This window comes from Protopterus annectens, chromosome 7.part0 (assembly GCF_019279795.1).
Source record: "Protopterus annectens isolate FY-2018-M chromosome 7.part0, PAN1.0, whole genome shotgun sequence".
In the NCBI taxonomy this organism is placed as follows: domain Eukaryota; kingdom Metazoa; phylum Chordata; order Ceratodontiformes; family Protopteridae; genus Protopterus; species Protopterus annectens.
In genome coordinates this window covers 1,986,665,542-1,986,690,042 of record NC_056739.1, presented here as the reverse complement: position 1 = coordinate 1,986,690,042, position 24,501 = coordinate 1,986,665,542, and the positions used below count along the sequence as shown (strand labels likewise).

Here is a 24,501-nt window from a genome sequence, read left to right as displayed (position 1 = left end):
CATATGTGTCCATGCCTCTGACTGACCTGTATGCATGTGTTTTGTGGTGGACCATAGTGCCCCTGAGGCATATCACTGTGACCTTCACCATATACAGCCTGTTGAGCGGGACCCCACTGCAGCACCCAAGACAGGTACCTGACACATCTGTAGCAGGTGTGTTGTTTAGCCCTACAGTCTGTGAGTGTGTGGCACACGGGATGTGTGTGCCATGTGTGGCATGTGCTCTGTTCCAACGTAACACATGCCTGTGTGCCAGCTGCGGAGGTGTGTGATGCTCAGGCAGGATGCTATTCTGAGTCCCCACATATGCCCCAGTGTGTTCAGCTTGCTGTCAGTGCGTGTCTATGTCTGACTGGTATTGTAGTCACTGTAGTATGACATGCCACCTGACAGGGTATGGCATTACTGGGTTCAGAGAGCTCAGTCCCCAGATTGGCTATGTGGTGGCATCCCACACATGTGTTGTACGTTCCTGGCCAAGGGTGATGGTTGACTGCATACATGTGGCAGCTGTGACATTGCCACATGACTCACATAAACCACAACTGGACCATAGAGGTGATTCACAGGTTACCTTTGCACATGCTACCCTAGTAGTGTGATTGCCATGGTGAGTACCAACACATAGGGCCAATGGGGAACAACATACTGAAGGTGTGTATGTGTGGGTGTACTGCTACTGTTTCATAGCACTGGCATTTATGACTGCACACATGGGTAAATGCCAGGTAAGACGTGTGGAATGTGTCACAGGCAACGTACATGCAAACAGGATGGACATACGTATCGTACGCTATGCAGATGTCACTAGGAGTCCACAGAAGCACTGTAACTCTGCATTGCAGGTGGAAGCAGTGTTCCAGGGAACCCCAAGTGAACATGCATGCAAACAAAGCTACAGTAAGCAGGGCTGGAAGTAGTTCATTGTACAACAAAGAAGGGGTAACACTAACAGTAGGTAACAGTGCAAATATGTAGGCACTATCAACATGTACCCAGAAATGCACAGCGCAGATGCCCATGGTAAAACTGATATTATGTCATAGTTAATTGTGATTTGGATTACATTGGTACTGCACACATATCAACATGCGCAAACATCCACATTGCATAGTCGTTGTGGGCAACTTGACACCATTACTGTACATGTCCATCATTGCATATCGCTACTTGCATTAGCTTCCCCCCGTGCTACCCATGTATGTGGCTATCTGTTGACATCCTTACCACTGGCATGCAATAATGTGCAGCTGTTACACTTTGGTACGTACTATGGGTGCAGATAACAATTCAGGACAGTCATACGGTTACTGCATCAGGCATGCTGGGATATACACACAGTCATATCAGCACACTGTACTGTTACCAACATGATACTACTAATACACTTCTATGTAGTCACCCTGTGCATCAGCAACGTGTTTACCTGTTCCTGCAATGATGTTGGAGATTGCAGGAGGTGGCACAGTGTCATCATATGCACAGGGTGTGAATTAGGTATGCCTGAGTCTGCCACTGATACCACCAATTGACTTGTGTGTGTATGTGTGTTGGTGAGGGACAGCCATACAGGGTGGGGCACTGTTGGTGCAGTGTGTGCATGTATGTGGTAGCCCTAGGTGCTAACATTTCACATGTCTGTATGCACGCACACTGTTCCACCTCATGGCTACCATATACAGGGGTTTGTGGACAGCCACAGACTGCACCTGGCAGGTCATACAGATCAGTGTCTGTGGGCATGGACACAGTACCTGTGCCTGGCAGGGGTGCTATGCACCGTATCCAGTACTAAGCCAGACTGGGTACTGTAATCAGAAGTGGGAGTGTGTTGACTGGACACAGGTCCCTGTTGGGACTGTCCAGAGCCACGTGCACGTGGTCTCCTGGGGCGTTCCAATGACAGCACAGACCCAGCATTGCTGGGGCTCCTGCTGGCACTATGGGGGCATGCGTGGGCCTGTTGTCCATGCCGACTGCCAGCTGCTGCTGTTGCTGGCATACGGCCACGTCGACGCCGCAACCGCCCACCATTGCCCTGGCTCATGGACATTTGGTTGTGGAACTGCTGTAATATGCCCCCACAACGTCTGTCTATGACATTGGTGAAATTACGGATAGCATCCGCGATGTCACGCATACTGTCAGTCATGGCTGTGCGACATGCTCTCAGCTCCCTCAGACCCTGTCTGGTGTACCTTTCCATACGCGACTGTGCCTGCATGACAGCCCGAAACATAGCTGAGGTTGACAGACCTCTTTGGGCAAGTCTGCCAGAGGCAGTACGCCCACGGATGCTCCCACGAGTACCCATGGGCAACTGTCTGTGTGGTACCATCGCAGGACCCTGCCCATGGCTGCTGTGTGGGAAAGCATGTGCCACAGATACCACATTACCCTGGTCAATGCCCACTGTATCCTGTCCATCACCTAGGGACAATGGTGACAAAGGATGTACTGGCAGGATGACTGTGCGCAATGATGGGGTTGACAGCTGTGTACTGTCAATTGGCTGACCAATGGTGGACCCTGACACACCTTCCTGTACCATTACACAGATATCATCATTACCAGTACCTGTGGAACCAGATTCAGGTTCCCTGCTGCAGGACACCAGAGCAGCCCCAGAACCTGTGGGAGGAAGACAGGAAACACAGTTTACAGTGTCCACACAATGTTACCAGTGATGCACTTATGCACACATGCACACATACACACATGCACACATGGACACAGGCACACATGCAGACATGCACACGTGGGCACATGCACACATGCACACAGGCACACATGCACACATGCACACGTGGACACATGCACACATGCACACATGCACACAAGCACACATGCACACATGCACACGTGGACACATGCGCACATGCACACATGGACACGTGTACACATGCACACATGCACACGTGGACACATGCACACATGCACATGTGGACACAGGCACACATGCACACATGCACACGTTGACACAGGCACACATGCACACATGCACACATGCACACGTGGACACAGGCACACATGCACACGTGGACACAGGCACACCTACACACATGCACACATGCACACGTGGACACAGGCACACCTGCACACATGCACACATGCACACCCTGCAGTATACACACAGAGCACTACTGAGTTACACTAGTATTACTAGCACTATCAGGACTATTATAGGTATTGTTAAACACACTCACCAGCATGGATGGACTGCAGAATGAGGAGATTAATGTCAGTGAGCACAACTGTGCCATTGATACTGCATATGATACAGTGCAGTAGTACACCAGTTGCCTTTCACACGTCAGCTGCTGATATTGCCAATATCACACATGCACAATTACATACTATGTTGACAACTACATACCACGGACACACCTTACACATGCATAAACTAACAGTGTACAGAACAGTCAAGTGTACATATGGCATATTACCTGCATGCTCCATGTCATGTTGCTGTGTGGATCCAGCCTCCATCATGATGCAGGTGTATTGCTGTTGCTGTTCCGGGGCTGGAGCCACAACACTTAGGAGTAGCCGCTCCAGTCTGGTGAGGGGGGATGTGTGGCCCCCCCACCTCCTGTGGCAACCTGTTGCCTGTGGATATCCGACGCACGCTGATGCACATTTCTGATTAAATCACTGCAGTAATGTCGTACCTGCTCATATGTCCTATTATGCGTGCCAATGTCATTTACCCTACGGACAAGGTCTTGCCACAGTGCAGCCCTCTCCTGCTGATTCTGGCTGGTGCTGGAAAACAATATGTCATACTTCCGCACCAGGCTCTGGTGTATCTCCTCATCTTCCGCTGCAGAGTAGGCAGGATTATGCTGACGCGCCATCTCCCTGGAAGAGAACGCAAACAGGATATCAGCAGACTATGTCAGCAATATATGGTGCACATACTATACATGATACTCAAGTGTAGTGATATACTACTACTCCCATATGTTGCATGTGTGTGTCTCGTGGTGGATACACAAGTACACGGCCAGATATCAGTGCTCAGCCAACACCTGTGCAACAATACCTGCCACATTCCATACAACATAGTAGCATGCCCCATCGGTCAGCACACTGCAACAGGTCCAATGCACAACCTCACTCTGGGGGTTCATACCAAGGTACTGTATGTGGAACGCCATCCAGTAGTGTGATGTGGACACAAGTTACTCGGCCTGGATATACATATCCCACCACCACCACCAGCACAGTAGACTACTTTGATATGTATGTGATTAGACAGTTATTCACTTGTTAGGACTGAGATGGTATCCATGCAGCCCACTGGGCCAGTGGAAGCCACAACCCACACTGCTGACCCCTTTGCGAATGCTTACCACGGACATCCCACAGATTGCATGGAACTTGCACACATATTTCTAACCCAGACCCTATGCACAAAGGTTAGGCATCCTGTCCAGTGGACCCCAGCCAGAGGCAGATTGTATAACAATAGCAGGAGGCTACTGCAGGACAGAGCAGATTCACATTAAGGGAAGGCATCTGTGGTCAGCACTGGTAATACGCTACGGTCTCTCATAACAATGGCTACGGCCTACTCTGGGAGGGAAATGGCCACAAACACTATAGATAACCACAAGGCCTTCTTCAGTTATGTTACACATATGGACCAAATGCCTCAGATATGCTCTGAGTTAATACACACCTACTTAACATTCACCGAACACACAGATATTGGCAACATTCTTGCAGACAGGTTCGGTGCATGTATCCCCCCTCCTTCTCCCCCCACAGGTTGAAATACTTATCACAGCTGAATGTAACCTCCCTATCATCTCACATGTCCAGGTGAGGGCCGCCCTCAGCAAAGCAGAACACACAGCATCACTGTGACCTGATGGTATCCCTGGATGTGTGCTACATGCACTCCAAGAGGACATACAACCGCATATAAGACTGATATTTACCCTCAGCCGTACTACAGGATATGTACCTGGACACTGGCATACAGCAACAGTGGTCCCACACCACTAAGGAGGCACCTCTACTGACCCTGGGAACTACCACATCATAAGCATAACTGGCCTGGTCTGCTAAGCTATGGAATTATTCAGTATGGGACGCATATACAGCGATATTGGGTACCTGCAGACACTTGTTCCCGGCCAGTTTGCCTTTGTGATGGGCTGATCCTGCCTTTTGAACCTGGCTGACCTTTCAAAACATTCACTACAGCCATTGATGAGGGCAACGCACAGACAACTGCTGCCAGGATCATGGCCTAACACTGACAGACATGTAATGTATAGTCATCCCCTTTTGGTGGAACTACGTACAAACAACATATCACATGGACATACCTATAGATACAGACCTATGACACATTTGGAGGGTTCACAGTATGCAGACTATTAACCTGCTACTTTACATTACCTGTGTTTGTCATAGCTGGTTGCGTTACCACTACTTCTGCTTCCTGCTGCTGCTGGCACGGCTTGCTACTGTCACTGCTGACAGCTTAGACTCAGTGTGTAGCGTGTGTATTTTTTTTTCTCTCACTCTCTGTCTCTGTCTGTCTCTCTCCCTCTGTCTGCTTCCATACAGTGCAATGAACGTATTGCATGTGTGGAGTGATAGTACAGGATGCTTTTGTAGGTATCTGCATAGGTCCATGTGATGGCCTCTACACCAATTGTAAGCCAGCATTTGCTAATTGCATGCAGCCAGTTGTGTACTGATTGCAGTTCTCACTGTGATTTCAGGACAGTGCTATAAAAGGGTATGTGAGATAGGCATTGCCCTTTCAGATTGTAAGGGTGGGGACCATGCTGGTATGCTGTGGACACTGTTCTGTGAGTGTAAAGGTTAGTATCTCTCTCATTATTCAGGCTGTGTTGTAGATTCACATTTCTCCATTCCTCTCTCCTGTTCCCTGTAGTAAGTGTGTATGCACAATGACACCTACAACTATATATATATATATATATATATATATATATATATATATATATATATATATATATATGTAAATATACATGCATTTATATATGTACATTAACTGACATTATTACCTACTAGCTACCAACTAGCATGGCTGTTTCTGTTAACACACTATTATGGTAATCCACTAGTTTTGACAGTAATTCTAAATGACATGCTTTGTGTACTACACATCCTATATTCCCTTTACATTCATTCCTACTATTACATGATATATTTATTTTAGCACAAAGTTGTTGTATAAGAGTCATGGCTTAGTGGTAGGTCATACCGACTACTGTTTCCAAGGTCCTGGGTTTGGGACTGACAGTGGGATTTTATTTTGCTTTTGAACTGACTACAGGACCTGTCAATCAGAGTGACTAAGGCACTTTTAAGCAGTTGTAACCGGGTTAGCACTGGTTTGCGCGGAGCTCACGCAGGCGTACTGGCATTTAGCTCCGCGCACACATGCGCACACCCGCTTACAACCGCTTAACAGTGCTTACTCTGGCACACACCCACGCTATTTTCTTTGAAAGAAATGCAAATGGGGAGACAGGAAAGTGGTGAAAAAGGGGTCACAAAGAGGGTAGGACAGTAGGGAAACAAGCTTGGGATTTGCAGGAGGGATGTAGGTAAGGCCCATAGCTGCCCATTTCTTCATCAGCAACAGCTGTGCATATGTATGTAATTTGGTGTTACATTTGAAACCTTCCACCCCTGAGAGAGGTGTCAGGACAACAATAATACTTGTTGTACAGCCAATTGTAATTGATAGTTTCCATGTCCAGCAGACATGTGTGTGGAATGGGCAGCTATGTATGGGGCATAATTTCTTTGTGGGTACAGAGTGCCCTTTTTTTTTTTTTTTTTTTTTTTCAGGTGAGAGTGGTATGTCAGGTGAAGGACGTCGGTATAGCTGGGGAGGTAGGTTGGGTAGGTCAACAGACAAGACAAACAAGACGCATACAGGGGCGGTGTATGACACGTGTGGGGTGGTTACACAATTGACGGGGATGGAGGTTTGGATATCCAGAGCCCATGAGCCCACAGATGGCAACAGTGTAACTGATATCCCCACCCATAGGCAGTTGCCACTGTTCCTTCACTGCCCAGGACAGGGCTGTGCTGGGGGCTGTGTAGGCCGGGCAACAGGCATGCTCATAAGTTGTGCAACCTGTGCCTCAAGCTGGCATAGGGGCCCAAGAACAGAGTCCCGGATCTCCCTACGCACCACAGTCCAGACGCTATGGAGGGTGAGTGGTGGTTCTCCTCCGGCCACACTTGTAGAGGGGGGATGAGCCCCATCCCCTGCAGCACTTCCACCCACAGGTGGCACAGGGCCACCGGAGGAGGGTCCAGACTGGGCACTAGTGCCAGGTGCACTCGCCAGCTGAGGTGGGAGAGGTGGGTCCGCTGGAACCCGCCTTCCCTGCCATCCTATGTTTTGCATTATGTCATGACAGTTTGGGTTAGTGACATATAATACCATTCATAATTAGTTGTAACAGCATACATTAGTATTCCCATTAACCAAACACCCAGATATTCACACCATTGAACAGCGAGCATAACACATGCATAATTTGAACAGCAATACACACTCCAACAACATGCAGGGTTGATTGATGGCAACAGGCCATCAGGTTTGGATGTATGAACAAAGCAGATGCATCAACGGACATGCAAATATTTATGACCCAACAGGACAAATGTCCAGGGGTGTTAATTGTGATTGCACATACCATTTTCACATGGAATGGGTTATATGTGGTTATAGGGTGGGGTGAAGAAAATAATAGTAACCCCTTCGAATACCAATACATATGCTGTACATTTCTTATAGCTGCACATATATACACACTACTGTTCTAACTACAGTTTCCTATATGATAACAACTTCAACTTGGTGATAGGACTGTCACTGCTACATCAATATACATTTTATTGTTCTTCATACACATTCATATCTAGCTTTGTTCAGCTACATCATCTTGCTATATTTGCTTTATATAGCTATAGACAACTGTGGATGTTTGGTATATCAGACAATCATACTATCTGCATATTGCAGACTGAGAGCAACATATCAAGATTTTGGGATACACATTCCAGCTGCAGCAACACTTTGAACAGATTTCGCTGTTTGGTTTTGCTTCTCACATGCATTTCATTCTGTACTGACTGCAGTATACTTTATTCAGGGGTTATTACTACTTTATTGCTGGATTCATGACACTTTCTCACACTCTCTCACTTGTTTTCATTTTACTATTCAGGATGGTACTTACTTCTAGGCTTTATTGACATGTTTTACCTGTAGTTATTACAATCCTTTCCAGCAGTCTCACTTCTGTCATGTTTCAGTATTTCAACAGGGGTATATTTCACACATGTGATTTGCTCATCTTGTGCAGCTGTACTTTTCAGCCTGCTGCAGGTTGTGTACTATTATATTACAGGTGGGGCATCTTTATTTCAGACTTTATTTCAGACATTTTCATTTTTCTGTTTGGATTACAGACTGCAACACACTTTTGTAATCAAGCAATACTTGCAAACGCTCTTACACTTGTTACTTGCACATTCTATTACTTAGTGACTACACTGCACTTTTTTGCTAACTGTCATACTTTTATATTTCTTTACAGTTACTGGGAGAGAATTACTGACCTGCCTGGTGGCGCAACCGCACCAGCCTATCACCATAGGCTCTGCGGTTTGCAGAAAGGACACCTGCAGCTGTAATATAAATGAAGTAATATTGGACTACACATCTCCATAATATCAGCTAGTTTAATTTCTTACATATCTAATTACATGTAACTTACTCAGTAGTGGGGTGTTGGGCATTTGCCGGGCCTCTTGGATCCAAAGGTTCAATTGGTCCTGCTTGCATCTCTTCAGGTCCGCATGGTGGTGACGAACCTGCTCACCAGTCCTTGGAATCCCTGTGGCACTGGTGAGATCATGAGCCAACCGGTCCCACGCCTCAGCCCTATATGCTCCCCACAGGACCTGGCCCTGCATGAGTTGGGCCTCATGATTGTGGACTAGGAGCCAGATCATGTATCTGGACTCCTCAATGCCCCACCTCTGTGCTCAAAAGCAACTACCCTCACCTACTCCTGTCATTCTGGCTGCAAGTTAGTTCTACAATCGTTTATGCTGTGTATTCCCACCTATGGGGCTTATATAGGCCGTTTTTCCGGCACATATCTGTGATTGGCCATTTTGGAATTGTATCAACTTCACAAAACCTGCTTTGTCATGCTCCACTTTGTATTCATTCCTATATAGTTGCTATTACTGCATTTATAGGTACTGCTGTCATGGCTTAGTGGTTCAGTACCTTGACTATGGTGTATAGTATCCTGCGTTCGAACCTGGCCGCTGATTTTTATTTTTTATGACTGTCTAGACAGGCTGAGGGGTGTGTCTGTGTAAAGGCAGTTTTGATACAGCTTGCTCAATGTTGCCCATCGGTTAGCTTGTTGGCGCGGTGCGTAGCTCCGCGCAAATGGGGTACGCTGGTTTACGCCTCATTTGGCTATCAGCACGCATATTACACTCAGCTCAGCTAGGGGCACACAGTTTCAGCATGTTAAACCACTGCTCACCTACGGGCACTCATTTTGCACCTGTTAAACCACTGCTCACCTACGGGCACTCATTTTGCACCTGTTAAACCACTGCTCACCTACGGGCAGATGCACTCACCTTGTTAAACTGTAGCTCAGCTATAGGCACATCTGGCATCTTTTATTATTTTGTTATCTCACATTTCTTCAAAATAAATGGACTGTTTCATTACATTATACATGAACTATGATTTTATATGTGTACATGTTTGTCAGGGACTTGTTTCGTGCTTATTTTACTAGAAATAAAAATTGGTGTTGTGGGGGTTCGAACCATGAATGCCTGTTCTTCAGCTGATGTCTCTACCACTACACTATTGCTTCTTGGCTTACTTTGCTTATTTAGTTCTTATATCCTTTTCCACTGACTGCTAACTGTAGCTAAGCTACGGGCACGCCCACGCAAACGAGCGCACTCATGGGCAAACATCTTTACGATTAAAAAAATATATATAACATGTTCATTTATATATTTTATGTTCATAGTCTGTGGGGGCATGTGTTGTGTTGTGTTTATTCACATTTCCATGGCCTCTGTCGTGGGTGTTTACTTTGGGCAATTTTACTCTTCTGGGGGCGTGTCCGCTTGCAGGGCTCGGCCTACGGACACGCCCCCTACTGTCTTCCACGGACCGTGTTAGCCTTAGGTGTGATTCTGCATGCTCTCATGAATATGCAGAGCATGCTGACATCACTCCGTTTAACTGCAGCCTCCGTGTAAGAGTTATAACTATTACACGGAGGCCTCGTGAATCCTGCCCTATGTTTTTTTAAGCATGTCTTCATAGGTAATCCCTATTATGGTGCAGAATTACTGGTTTAGCTGAGACTATAGAGCTGTTATGTAACAGTAAATGGGGAGATTGATTATTTACCTTGTTACTACACTAATTTCTCAGTCTGCAGTAGATACCTGCTGCTATCTGCACAGAATATTTATATAGTTAATGTATGACAGACATTACACATCACATGGTAATGTTTGCTTCTCTTGTTCACTATATTTTACTTTCTTATCTTCTAGTCCTTCACTTGTGCTGTTTTTGCTGATGCATTTCTGCTTTGTTTGTATTTTGTCAGTGTTTATTCCCTGATTTCACTCACTGAGACAAACTCCAGTGATTAATTTCATTGCTGATCACAGTGCATATCTTTTTTTTTTTTCCTGCTGGCTGGCAACCCACCCCACCTGAATCAGAATGAAACTACCTCTTCTTTGTACTGTTTTTAAGGAATACTAGGTAGTGTATTCACTTGTTAGATGTTTTACTTATATGTGTTCTGCCAAGGTAATTTCTCAATTGCCCTAATGATAGTTACATAGTAGCCACATATCTTTGGTAATAGCTCAAGTTTGTAGCAATTATTTATTTATTTATATTTTGCTTTGCCCCTGGTTTATTGGTATACAGTCCTACCAGTTTCTGCTTAGCAAGTTGTTGGCGGCTTTTTACAAGATCTCTGTACTTGTTTATAAATGCCCAAATTAGGTCAGTGTAAGATTTATTGAACAGATCCATTTTATTTAGTAATGCACTTTACAAACACAGTATTCATCAAGTTTTACTTTATGTGTGCTTTTTTCATCAGATCCTTACCATCTAGTGTCTGGCTGTATTGTGTGCCTCCACACACTGATTGGCTATTGCCACCCCCATCCCCAAGCCACCCCAGATGCTTGCATATTTATACACTCTGGGTAACACCTAGCTCTTCATTCTTCACTCCTACCACTTAAAGTAACATCATGTTTTTTTAGCTTACACCCTGTCCCAGAACTTCATATATACATACAAATGATTTACAGCACTTTTCAATAATTTGACAAATGGCTCAAATAACTCTTTAGTAACTATTAAAACCAGATATCAAAGTCAAGATAACTTGTAATATTCCAAAACTAGCTTCCCTATCCAAATATATTCATGGTAGTAGTCTTATAAAACAAAACTACCAATTTTCATAAAAAACAAGCCATTGCTACTGCATGTATTCAACAACCTTACTTGACATCTTATATATTATAATAGTTTAATGGTACACAGAAAGCACTCCTAATGCTGCAGAAAACTAATATACTCTGATACCACTAATAACAACATTATCTGAAGAAATGTATCCAATCCCAGTTACTTAAATATGTCACTGATAGTAGTAACCTGCGATCAAAAGTTCACATGACTTTCACCCTCACCACAGTACTACTAATTCCCTTTTCAGTACTATCACTGTAAACCTACATACAAACTCTGGTAACCCAGCATCTGTACTCTTCCTTGACCTAGCAAATGCATTTCATATGGTATCCTACCAAAAAAAAACTAATGTACAAACTTTGTGCCTTAGCACTTTCAAGCTTGTTACTCAACTGGATTCAAAGTTACCTTTCCAACAGATATCAGGTAGCTAAATGGCAAAATAAGAAAGCATATTGGTTCAGCCTACCTTCGTCAAGCACTCCTCCATTTTTATTAACCTAAATCCACACAGTGAGGTAAACTAAAGCAGTGTCATAACAGAGTGGCCAAGTAACAGAACTACCACACTACCTAACCTTCTCACAAGACACTACTTATAACCTTATTCACAAACTAGAAAGTGTCCATCTCAAAATGACACTATCACACTACGACCCTAACAGAATAATGTTATCCCCAGACAAAACTAGTTTACTGTGCTCAAACTATGTATGAAAAAAAATCTTCCTTTCAGGAAAATATACTACCTAATTTACAACCTAAAATCCTTCAAACTGCATCTGAAACAGCACCTAAAGGATTCCCGGCTGTGATCTTGCACCACCCTGGGTTAAATTCTACTATTTCCCTTCCTAATTCCTCTGGACCATCACTGCATCCTTTTTCCAAAACTATCTTTAAATGAAACCAGATAATGTAAAATTATTCATGCCCATTAAAATTGTGATTTTTAGCAATAATCTGCATTTTTACTTATAACATAAATAACCTCTCTGCACAGTCTTTCTTCTAACATTATAAAAGTGTACTTTGCAAATGCTCAGTCCAGTACTATTTTATTGTATATTGCATTGCTGGCATTTAATGCAGATAATTAATGTCTGGCATAAAGGACTAAAGCTCTGATTTCATATTCCAAGAGTATATGGTTTGACTCTCTGCACCTACTTTGCAACCCTGATCAAGTCATTTAACCAGACAGTCCTTTGGGGCAATTGGGAGTTTGGGCTAAGTTCCTCAATGGTCAACCAGACTGCATGCCTAGTAACTACCTATGTATATAAAGTTACTGTGAAATTCAATTTTGTTATATTGATTGTATTGTACTACTATTCCTGTTAGAGCTTGTATGCCTCCACTGAAAAAGATTTTTCCTACTCATTTGGACTTTCTTAGTAACCAAATGCAGTAAAGATCAACGTGAAGCAGAGTTCCTCCTTAAGCCTATTAAAGAACAACTTGGACTAAGGGAAGGGTAATCACAAATTCATCCTTGGTCTAGCGCCTATGTTTCTGATGGACAAAGGCAGTCATAAATCACCCCATACATAAACAAAATTTGTGGGTCACATTTGGATTGCACAGCTAGCTTATAAGGGTCCTAGTAGTCAAAAGAGTAGTATACGCATATTAACTTATGAACAAATAAATATGTATAAATAAGTAAGTAAAGCTTTTAAATGAGGATATGCAACTTAATCCGGGTCCACCTATAATATCAACTGAGCAAGTAATAGTACACCACAATGATAATCTAACACACATTTTAAAAAAGCTAATAACTGTTTGCTAAATAAAAAATTATTGCAATTACAGGCATGGCTTACTATGCATCAACCAAAAGAGATGGCTATAACTGAGACTTGGCTATGCATCCCACGTTATATTTATGATAACTAGCACCTCTTTCTAAATGTCAGACCAAAATCTTGGCCCAGTAGTGGCAACATAATCTTAGTTCGCAAAAATGGCAATCTTTACTCTAAACAAATTGCCAGTCATACTACAGCAGCCAAAACAGATCCTAAGTGGGTCCTAGAGAATGCTGATGTCTGTGTGGTCACTGACACATTGTTTAAAGCCATGGAGAGCACACCAATAGTGCAAGGTTATAATGTCTTCCACACGTTTAGACCAGCTACTTCACAGGGAGGCACTAAAGGTGGAGGTGTCTCTATTTACATCAAAATAAATAGGGTCTATGTCATATAATTGAACTTCCAAAATTTCGAACACCATATGTTCAAACTTGGAAGTTCAAAATATGACAACAACAAAACCTCAGAAGAGCAAATTTTTTCCCAGGGAAAAAATTTGCTGTTCCGAAAAATACACACACACAACACAAGCACACGAAAAACCTAATAAACCTACACTACACATTACATACACAACTATCTATGCACTAACCTTAACCCAAGCCCTAACCCTAAGGTCCGTCACTATCGCACATTTACCTTACCCGCGCTCTAACCCTAAAGTCCGTCACTATCGCACACTTATCCGAGCCCTAACCCTAAAGTCCGTCACTATCGCACACTTACCTTACCCACGCCCTAACCTTAATGTCCATCACTTTCGCACACTTACCTTAACCGCTCCCTAACCCCAACGTCCGTCACACTCACACACTTACCTTAACCCGATCTGTAACTTTTGCACCACAGTACAGAAAATGTCGAAGCCACAGAAACAGCCAACCTAATTCTTTTCCCTGGGAAAGAATTAAAATTTCTGTGGCTTTGACATTTCTATTTTTTTAACTTCCCCGTTCGAGCTTCCAACACTCGACATTTAAGACGGTCGATTAAATAACAGGTACCCAATAAATATACATCAAGGCTGGTCAAAGCAGGACAATGCACTTGAGCTGCTCCATGTTCACATCACCATAGGCAAAATCCAATACCACTTCGTTGCAAGCTATAGGACCCACTGTATGACCCAGGAAACCCATATCATGTATGATTTCATTCCAGAGTTTTGGCACATAAAAATATTAGAAAGAGTCACCAGCATTGTTGAATGTCTTATTGATACACAGTATTGCTAGAGTGAAGTTCTGTAGTGAGTGAATAGTACAGTAGTGTATTTTATAATGCTGGGCATTTATGTGGTGAGTACAATAAGTTGTGGGCAATGATTATTTGTAACTATGTCAACTGCGTTGGGAGTGCAAGTAAGTTTAATTGTTTTAATGCAAGACATTGGTAAGTTTTATAAGGTTGTTTGGTTGCAAATATAGCTATTTTGTAGTAGCAGGAGGCTAGTTTAGTTTTATACATAGTTTTGATATTTGTAAGAGTAGTGTGTAGCCCTATAGAGGGAGGCATGTTTTTGGTTAGTTTTATTGTTGGAAAGAGGTATGTGGTAATCAGCATTGAGGTTGTCATCTATTATGACTGAGTAGTTTAGTTTGGCTTACAGTTTCTATTTTTGTGTTATGACGAAGTAATATGAAATGTATGTTTCGGGTTAGGGTGTTTTGGAGTAAATAGCAAGTTTAGTTTTTGTGACGTTAAGCAGCAAGTTAGAATTTTTTAGCCATGTTTCTATAACAGTGAATGATATTTGAGTGATTTCCTGTAATTTTGTTATGGATGGGGCAGAGTAGATAAGGGTTGAATTGTCAGCATATTGTACAAGAGTGTCAAGTGTTGTAGTATTATGACATTTATTATATGAAAATATTAAATAGAAGCAGCAGAGTATTGGCCTTTGAGAAACACCAACAGAGACTGGTTGAAATGCTGAAAGGTTTTGCTGCCATTTAGTTGCCTGCTAATGACTGCATAAATAACTGTGAAACTAGTGGAGGGAGGGATAACTGTGACCTGGTGTTGCAGGTTCAGAGAGGACCTTTAGGTGTGACATTGTGTCAAATCTTTTGGAAAGGTCAAGGAAAGGTGAAGAAACAAGGTTGCCCTAATTTCTGTATTGGTTTACTGTGTTTGGTGACATTGAGGAGGGCAGTAGTAGTACACTGGTTGGGCCTGAAACCATGCTGGGTGTTGGAGAGGTGGTTGTGTTTGGTTATAAGTTTCATAAGCTGAGAGTGAATATATTTCTCAAGGATTTTAAAGAGGGGTGACAGGATAGCAATAAGCCTATAGTTTATTGAAGTACCTCCTTTGTAAAGGGGTATAATAATGGATTTTTCTTCCACATGGATGGGACATAGTTTTCAATTATTAACTGGTTGATCAGAATGGAGACAGAGAAGGCTAGTGCTTCTGTGCCTATTTTGAGGAACTCAGTGGGATGGTTATCAGCAGCTGAGGTTGTTGCTTTTAACCTTGCTAGTAATGTTTTATGGTTTATTTATTATTACAGCAGTATCTACAGTTACAAAAAGGTATAGATATAAAAGCTTCTGATAATAGGTTTTTCAACCATACAACCAATACCCCCACTAAATAAATATATATGCTCTGTCTGAGAATAAGTCACTGCTAGGCCAAGTCAAAGAGATCCTATATAATGTATATTTACTTTTGGAAACCTCTTCCTTTACTACTAACCGTGAGCTTTTCCTGGTGCATTTTTTCAGAAGTGCCTGCTAGAGAGAATATAGCCTCTGGATCCATTTTTATTCATTTGTTCTTTCATTTAGTTGAGGTAAGCAACCTGTGTTTCAAAAAAAGTCACCATCCAGTGATTAGGAGACTTGAGGTGTAGGTAAGTTTAATTAGGGAAATAATTAGGTATAAAGCTGAGCATAGTGCTAGATAGTAAGGAGGTGACTGGAATATTATTCTTAAAAGAAAAAAGATTAATTACAAAATTCCTAATGATCAGCTATTGTTTGCAAATTGCTTAATGCAAAGGGTGAGGATTACAGCAGGTAAAAACTAAAGTAAATGAATGAGCATATAAGGAGAGTTACACTGATGGGTAGTCCTAACTTACTATAAGTGATCTGGTAGGCTCCACTGCAAGGTAAAAAGCAAAAACAAATGCTACAGCTGTCATCTGAATAAAGACTGCTGGAGGAAATAAGAAGGTATGCCTGGCATTTAGTGTAGAGGATTAAGGCAATGAACTGCTTCCTTTAGTCTAAGATTTGACTCCTTCAGTTTTCATTTGATTACTGAACAAATCACTTAAGCAGACAGTGCTTTGGGACAGTCTGTACTAGACTCCTCGATGGTCTCCTTGACTGCATGCCTGGTTACTCCCTATGAACCTATGCTGCAGCTTGGGTCTATATTATATCCTCGAACGCTTAAAAAAGCGAACGCTGATTGATCGAACTTATTTTCGCAAAACCGCAAAATATCGAAGCAGCAGAAACTCGAATTTTTCCTAGGGAAAGAATTTGGTTGTCCGTTTCTGGTGCTTCGGTATTTTCAGTGTTATGGTGGAAAGTTACCGGTCGGATTCAGGTAAGTGTGCAATTGTGTGGATGTGAGTTTTAGGGTGATTTAGGTGAGTTAGGGTTAGGGCTCGGGTTAGGTGTGTGTGCGATTGAGTGCACATGAGGGTTAGGGCGGATTTAAGTGAGTTAGGGTTAGGGAGCGAGTGAGGTGAGTGTGCAATAGTGACGGACCTTAGGGTTAGGGTTTGGGTTAAGGCAAGTGGGTAGTTAGTGGTGTGTGCATAGTTTAGTGTAGGGTTAGGTATCAGATTTTAGGTGTATGTGTGTGGATTTCTGTTTGTTTGTTGTGCTTGTGTTGTGTGTATGTGTTTTGGATCAGCAATTTTTTTCCCTGGGAAAAAAAAATCGCTGATCTGACAGTTCGAGATTGTAAGCTTTTGCTTAAATTAGGTCGATCAATCAGCGTTCGATTTTTAAGCATTCGATGATATAATATAGACCCTGCAGCTTACCTAGTGTCACTGCCAAAGTGTGGTGTAGAACCTTTTGTTGCAGTAGTGCAGCTTAGGTATAACACGTGCCATATTTAGTATATGGTGAGATGATTCATCTCCATCTCATTTGTTCATGGAAAACAACAATCCCTGTAAATATATACTGCTTTGTACACCCACATGCAAAATTACATGGTCTTAGCATACATTCAGTAGTTACTTCTACACAGATGACTAGCTTGGTCTTCCTGTAGTTCATGTATTACAGTGCTGTGTATACTTGCCAAGTCAGAGTATACTTGTTTGGATAGTGTTGTTGGAGGGGGAGCTGACTGGTTGGGTGGGAGTCTTGGGGGTGCATATGTATATGTGTTTAGGGGATAGTAATGGGGTGTTCATATCATATGTTAGGAGAGTTTGGGTTGTAGATTTTTGTTGAGTGGTGGTGGGGTTCATTTCATGGCATTGTCTGGCATAATGCTGAATTTTCTGCTGCAGTCATGTTATGTGGGCTAGTGTGTTGCAAATAACCTTTTGTCTTTGCAAAGCACTTGCTGATAGCTTTTTCTGTTTCACATGACTGTGTCTCTGCACTGGTGCAACATTTTGCTGTCATTGGGATATTGAGATGCATAAGTGTTGCCCCTGTGCAAGTCCATATTGCAAGCCTCTGAGCATTTCCTTTCCAGCATATTCACACAGCCAATGTCTCACACACCACTCATGATGTCTGCCATCCAACATCCTCATGCCAAAACTATTGCCTCCACATCACTACAACCAATCCAGGCAATGAGAACAGTGACACTGCACACCTGGCCTCACATCCTACCATAGGGATTTGGGACTGATGCACCTAGGCAGACCTATTAGAGGTATGGTATTAACATATGCAGTGCCTGTGTAGTATAACATTTGGTAATACTCTGCTCAGAATGATAATCTCTGGCAGACCTAATACTAATGCCATTTTGTTTTTGTTTTTTCTCTCTCTCTCTCTCTCTCTCTCTCTCTCTCTCTCTCTCTCCCCCCCTCACTTTATTATGCTCCTTCTTTTTAATATTTTATTTGTTGTTTCATATTGTATGTTTGTCTATTTATGTTACTATACTCTGCAGTGTCTGTGGCATGGCACAAGTCCCCACAATGCCATCAGGTTGGTACTTCTTCTGCCAGTGTCTAGCTGCAGGTCTGCCTCACAAGCAGGTCCAGAAGGAGGCAGCCTGGTGATGTCACTAGTGGTCTCTAGTGCTCATTCAATCACAGGGAGTAATACTGTCAAGAGTTCACAGTTTGTTTCGTGGTAGGAGTTGGTGGAGGTGGAGGTGGTAGGGGATTTGGTGGTCTGGTGGATGAAGGCCTCCACTGGTTACATGGAGAGGTCCTTATACAGTTTCAAGACTCACAACACTGCCTATCTCTACCTTCAACTCCTTAGGCAGGGCTCACTGGGAAGGGAGGTCAGGGTGGTGAATGATCTCTTCCTTGGTGTAGGCCAGGCAACATGAGGAAAAAGAGTGGGATACTCCCCCTTATCACCCATCATAGTGTTCATTTTCCTTGTATGTCACCTTCCTGCCCTGTTTGCTGCCAAATCCAACCCACAACCAATATCCTCCTCTGTGTATATGTTGATAATTCCACTGTGACCCTCCCATTTTGTATAAGCATCTCCATGTTGAGCTTTTTCTGTGTCTTATGCTTATTTGTTTGTGTGTCCCTGCTTCCACCCATCTCATCTCTTTCTATTCCCCTGCCTTCCCATTACATCCTTCCCCATATTTCCTTCTCAAATAAAAAGAAAATGGATGTCTTTCCTCCAAAAAATACCCTTCCTTCCTTGTGTATGCTAATCTGCTTGTTCTACCCCTATTTCTACTGTCCTATACACCCATTTCTTCTCCATTTAAAGTAAAAAGAGATGTAAACATTGATAGTCACCATTTATTGTGCCTTCCAGCTATCCTCTTTGCATTCAGACCAAAGGGTAGAAAGGTCACAGAGGCAAACCATTCAGTAAAAACTGCAAGATAAACCTAGCCAAGCTAGAGTCTTCATTGTGTAATACCTTAAAACTCCAGTAATGGAGGCTCATGGGATATCTGCAAATGGCTCCTTAAGGACATCCGGTGCTTCAGCTTCATGACTTCTAAATGCCTAAGACTTTTTACTGTTTAATCTTTATGGGTATATCCAGATCAATAAAGAAAAAAAAAACACTAGCTGTAGCCATGCATGTTTCAGTCTTTTTAATGATCTCATCAATACAGCATAAGTGAATTGTCTGACTATATTTATGAAATGTTCATTTGTTTTTGTTTACATTACTTTTTTGTAATGTATAGTGCTTTTTTGCTTTTGTATACTGTGGTGTATTTTCATTACATTGTGTTTTAATTGTATTCTGTATTATATTGTATATTTAAATTAGGAAAGAAACCAGAGCTGTCTCTGATGTGGTTCTTGTGGTTGTAACATTTACACTTCATCCCACCCTGTTGTTGTGTTTTTAAACTCTCTGTCTCTGCAGTTTCCCATCTCTTATGCTAATTTGGCCACATAATTCTTTCCCTCTCCTCTTTCATTGGCTATTCTCAGTAAGCAAAAAATTATCATTTTTTAAAGTTGCTTCCACTTCAGCTATATAAATTCATTGGCCTTGCCAGTGTATTCCATACAGACAGAATATTAAGTGCCCACCCACATCCGATCTCTCTTGCCCTTTTAAAATTATTTGCTTTACCCTTAGAATGCTTAAGCTTGAGTTACCTCCTCTTTCAGATCTAAGTGCTTAGTACATGCTGCAACCCTTGGATATTAAGCCATTTTTCCATCTTACCTTTCAAATTTGCAACATATGGTCCAAGACCACCAGTCATTAGAGAAAACCACATTCTGCCTCTCAGTACTCATCTTGGGATTAGTGATTCTGGTTTGCTTCTGGTAAGAGAAGGAGCATAGAGACATTATTTTCTGGCTGATCACCAGAAAGCCTGATACTTCATAGGCGCCAGCCTAGAATTTCTGCTAATGTTTTGCTCCTGGGGAGAGAAGGAGCAGAGCATATTAATTCCTGACTGTCTCTGATTGGGCAGTGAATGTCTGTGTTGGACTTCCTGTTCGATACGGTTGCTATTCAAGGCATCTGCCAAGAAAAGGCTACAATAAGCCTACCGACCTCTGCATCATCTGAAATAAGACTGTTGAACACCAAAGAGCCTATGGCCTGCTTCTCATCTTGGAATTGGTGCTATTGTTTTTCTTCTGGTGAGAGAAGAAGCAAAGGAACATTGAATCTCACAAGCATGAAGCTGTGTTAAGACCAACACTAGTAGTAGCCAGGCAGAAGCCATTTAGGTGAATCCCCACTATTCATCATTCTTGACAAAGCTAATTCTTTCTTTTCAGTAAGTGCTACTGATTAGCTACTGTCTAAACTAACTTCAAAATATCCCCCTATATACTTCATCCAAAAATTGTCAGGGTCTACTGCCCTGTAAGAGACATAGGCACCTTGACTTGACATTTTCCCTGTAAAAGCACTCTGGAAATTTCAACAATACCTATTTGCACAAAAGGCAACTAGTTTGTGCAGTGACAAGCACTGTCCCCAGAGCTGCAAGCTAGATATTCTTGACTTTACTGTATATTGTCACCACAACTGTCTAATCAATAAAAAATATTCTGTTGCCATGGATATGAACTTTTCCACTATCTCCATTACCAGCTTGGTGGATATGGGCATCCTGAGGCAATGTAGAAATATTTACTGATAACCAGTTAATTCTCAAACAAAGTGATAATGTATGTGAGAGATGTAATTACACAATGGTACTGGAGGCAAAGCTCTCACATAAAAGCACCCCTAATGTCTATCAGATTATCAGCAGGACCCATGCTACACCCATCACACACAGCATGAAGTGGACATTGTCCTTCCCCACAGTGCCTTTTTTATGTAATGCCAAACTGAAAGTACTTCTGACATAGCAAATCCAAACCAAGAAATTCTAAAGGTGTTACCGTTCGATGCTAGGGGTTTAAACAAGAAACTGTACTCCCTACAAGCTCTTTTCATCTTATAGAATCTTGACATCTGTGCAGTCACTGAGACATGATTTAAAACCATGGAGAGCACCCCAGCAGCACAAGGGAATAATGCCTTCTACACATATAGACCAGCTACTACACAAGCAAGGACTAAAGATGGAGTCTCGATTTACATCAAAAATAAATATAACTCAAGGCTGGTCAAATGGCATTCTGCACTTCAGCTCCTCCACATTTAAATAATAGCTATAGCCCCCCCCCCCATGACACAGGAAACCCATAACATGTATTTAATCTTACTGGAAACACTTACCATCCAACCCAATACGAAATTCATGAGCAACTTCAATTACTCCACTATTAATTGGGAATCATATATGACACTAAATGTACAGGCACAGAGATTCCTGGATTTTGTAAACACAATTCTCCTGGGCCAGAATGACAACCAGGGTTGCAAACATACTGTATCTGGTCCTCACTAACACGGGACAGCGCTACACACACTCTAATGTCATGTCTTCTCTGGTGAGGTCAGACAATAAAGTGGTCTCCTTTGAAGTAAAATAAACACGGGAACCCCAGCCAATACTGCAATGTTCAGGAACTACTCTAAAGCTAACTTCTTACTATTAAGTGATAATCAGGCAAAAGTTCAAGACCCCAGAAACCTGAGATTACTGCTGCCTATGCGGAACTGTTCACAGAAACGCTATATACACATGTCAATAGTTGCACAGAGGCAGCTGTACTCACTGGGAATAAGTACAGAACTGACTCAAAAAACAAATCATCCTGGTAGAATCACAACATCATTAGGCTGTATAACAGAATGAAGAAAATCATAGCAAAAATTAGGAGATGTAGCACACAGCATGATAAAAGTGCTCTCAACAAACTAAGCAAGGAACTCCCAAGACAAATTAAGTCTACTAAATCCAAGTTTGAGGTAGATTTGGCCTTCAAGGCCAAGAACAGCCACAGGGTATTCTTTAGCTATGTCCACAACCTGAAAGGCAATACACAATTCTGTGCAGAGCTCATCGTTAATGGAGCCACCTATAATGAGACAGAAGTTATTGCAAACTAACAGGCAGACAAATTCAGGTCTAACTTTAATCCCTACCCCCCCACCCCTACTCTCCCCTCAGGAAATACCATTGAATATAACCCCCCCCCCCGCTATCACTAGGGGAAAAGTCCTCAATGCTCTCTCTAAGGGCAAGAACATTGCATCAGTGGACCCCAGATATCTCAGGGTGCCTTCTAAATAGCATGAAACATGACCTATCAGGTCCTCTGAAATCATGATTTTAACCATAGCCTCAAACAGTCTCCGTGACTCTTGAATGGAGAATGGCAAGCATCATCCCTCTGCACGAAGGTGGGCCATCTGCACACCGTAGAAAGTACAGACCCATAAGACTCACTAGTCTCATATGCAAAGCCATGGAAATAGTTATCATAGAAATTATCAGTAATGACATAGGAAACCTTCAGATACTGGACCCAACCTAGTTTGGCTTCGTCAAGGGCATGTCATGCCTATTCCACCTGGTGGAATTCTTTGAGAAGGTCACCAAACCAATGGAAAAGAGCAAAACAGTTCACACACTGCCTACCTAGACCTGGTCAAGACATTTGGCACAGTATAAATCCTTATGTCACCCAGTGGATAGCCAGAATGACTCACAGACAGAGCCCAGGAAGTTAGAATTAGGGAGTCCACTTTTACAAAAAGGTTAGTCATTAGCAGAGTCCCTTATGGATCAGTCCTGAAACCGCTCCTTCTTAGCATGTACTTCTCTGAAGTCCAGACCAATGTCAAGGGAATTTGGATGACCAGATTTGCAGACTATTTCAAATTAGGAGCCGTCATAGAATCCCACACTGACACTAATGTTCTCTAAGAAGGGTGCATAAAGACAAATAACTGGAGTCAGAGCCATGGACTAAAACTAAATGCCAAGTAATGCATAGTAATATCTTTTGGGAAGTCAGCCACCCCTAGTAACTATCACACTGACAGGACACCCCTAAGAGTCAACCCAGTAGTTAGGGACTTGGGGACACAAGTAGAAAGTAATCTAGCCTTTGACCACCATGTGTCTATGGTAGTGAGGAAATCATTCTACATAATATATATATTTACATACAGAGAGAGAGAGAGAGAGAAAGATGTAAAGCTGTAACTAGCTAATATGTTGAATAACAGATGTCAAGTTTTATACCAGTAGAACTGTACTGTGGAAACTTGATAACTTGATTTTTTTTATTTATAATTTATTAATACGTTACACCTCTTCTCTGCAGTGTGATCGTTCTGACAGACAACTTTCAACAGAAGAGATTCGGAAATTTAGCCAAGAAAATAATTTCATTCGGTGGAGTGAGACATCAGTAAAGGAGAATAAAAATGTCTTGGAGACTGTAAGGTAAATGTAATATGTACATTTTTTCCATATCTTACAAGGGAAACTGAATGTATTGTCATAAATTATGCCTTTATTTTAGTTTTTGCCTTTGTGCCTCAAATCTAAAGAAGAAACATCACACATGCATCTGAAATATGGCTGTGATGAGGATATAAATACAGTTGACATAAAATCTTTTAAAAAAATATGCTGGCCAGAGATTCTGAAAATTTTCAACAGAACCTTTTATACAACTATCCCTGTGGAGAAGGCCCTTTCTCCTAACAGTTATATCAACATTATTATCATTTAAAGTATATTAAGAATCAGAACTTTACAATTTCTACAGCCCCTTACCTTCAAAACAAATAATGTAATTCCTCTGACCAAACTGTTGTGCATTTACCTAAGCATTTATTTGTAACAAACTATTAATTAATGGATTCAAAAGTGCTACTGTGCAATTATCTTTACTAACAGGCTAATGTACTACACCCCCCTTACTCATATATATAAATAAAAAAGTGGTGCAACCAATGGATAGACAATACTGAAATCTATTTGCAGTAGTAAAATAGAAGTTTTCTTGTGATGACATTTTTTTAGGAAAAGTGCAGTCATATAAAATGCTACCTGCACTGG

At 42.1% G+C, this 24,501-nt stretch overlaps 1 protein-coding gene across 1 annotated transcript in view; it reads left to right on the top strand.

Annotated features, from left to right (window-relative positions):
- Window positions 1–23,884, top strand: part of LOC122805880 (ras-related protein Rab-7L1-like) — a 486,016-nt gene extending 462,132 nt beyond the window's left edge. Inside the window, exon 4 of the mRNA XM_044076127.1 lies at window positions 23,759–23,884. Within this exon, the coding sequence (XP_043932062.1) occupies window positions 23,759–23,884 (126 nt within the window). The remainder of the gene's footprint in view (window positions 1–23,758) is intronic.
- Window positions 23,885–24,501: the final 617 nt, after the last annotated feature.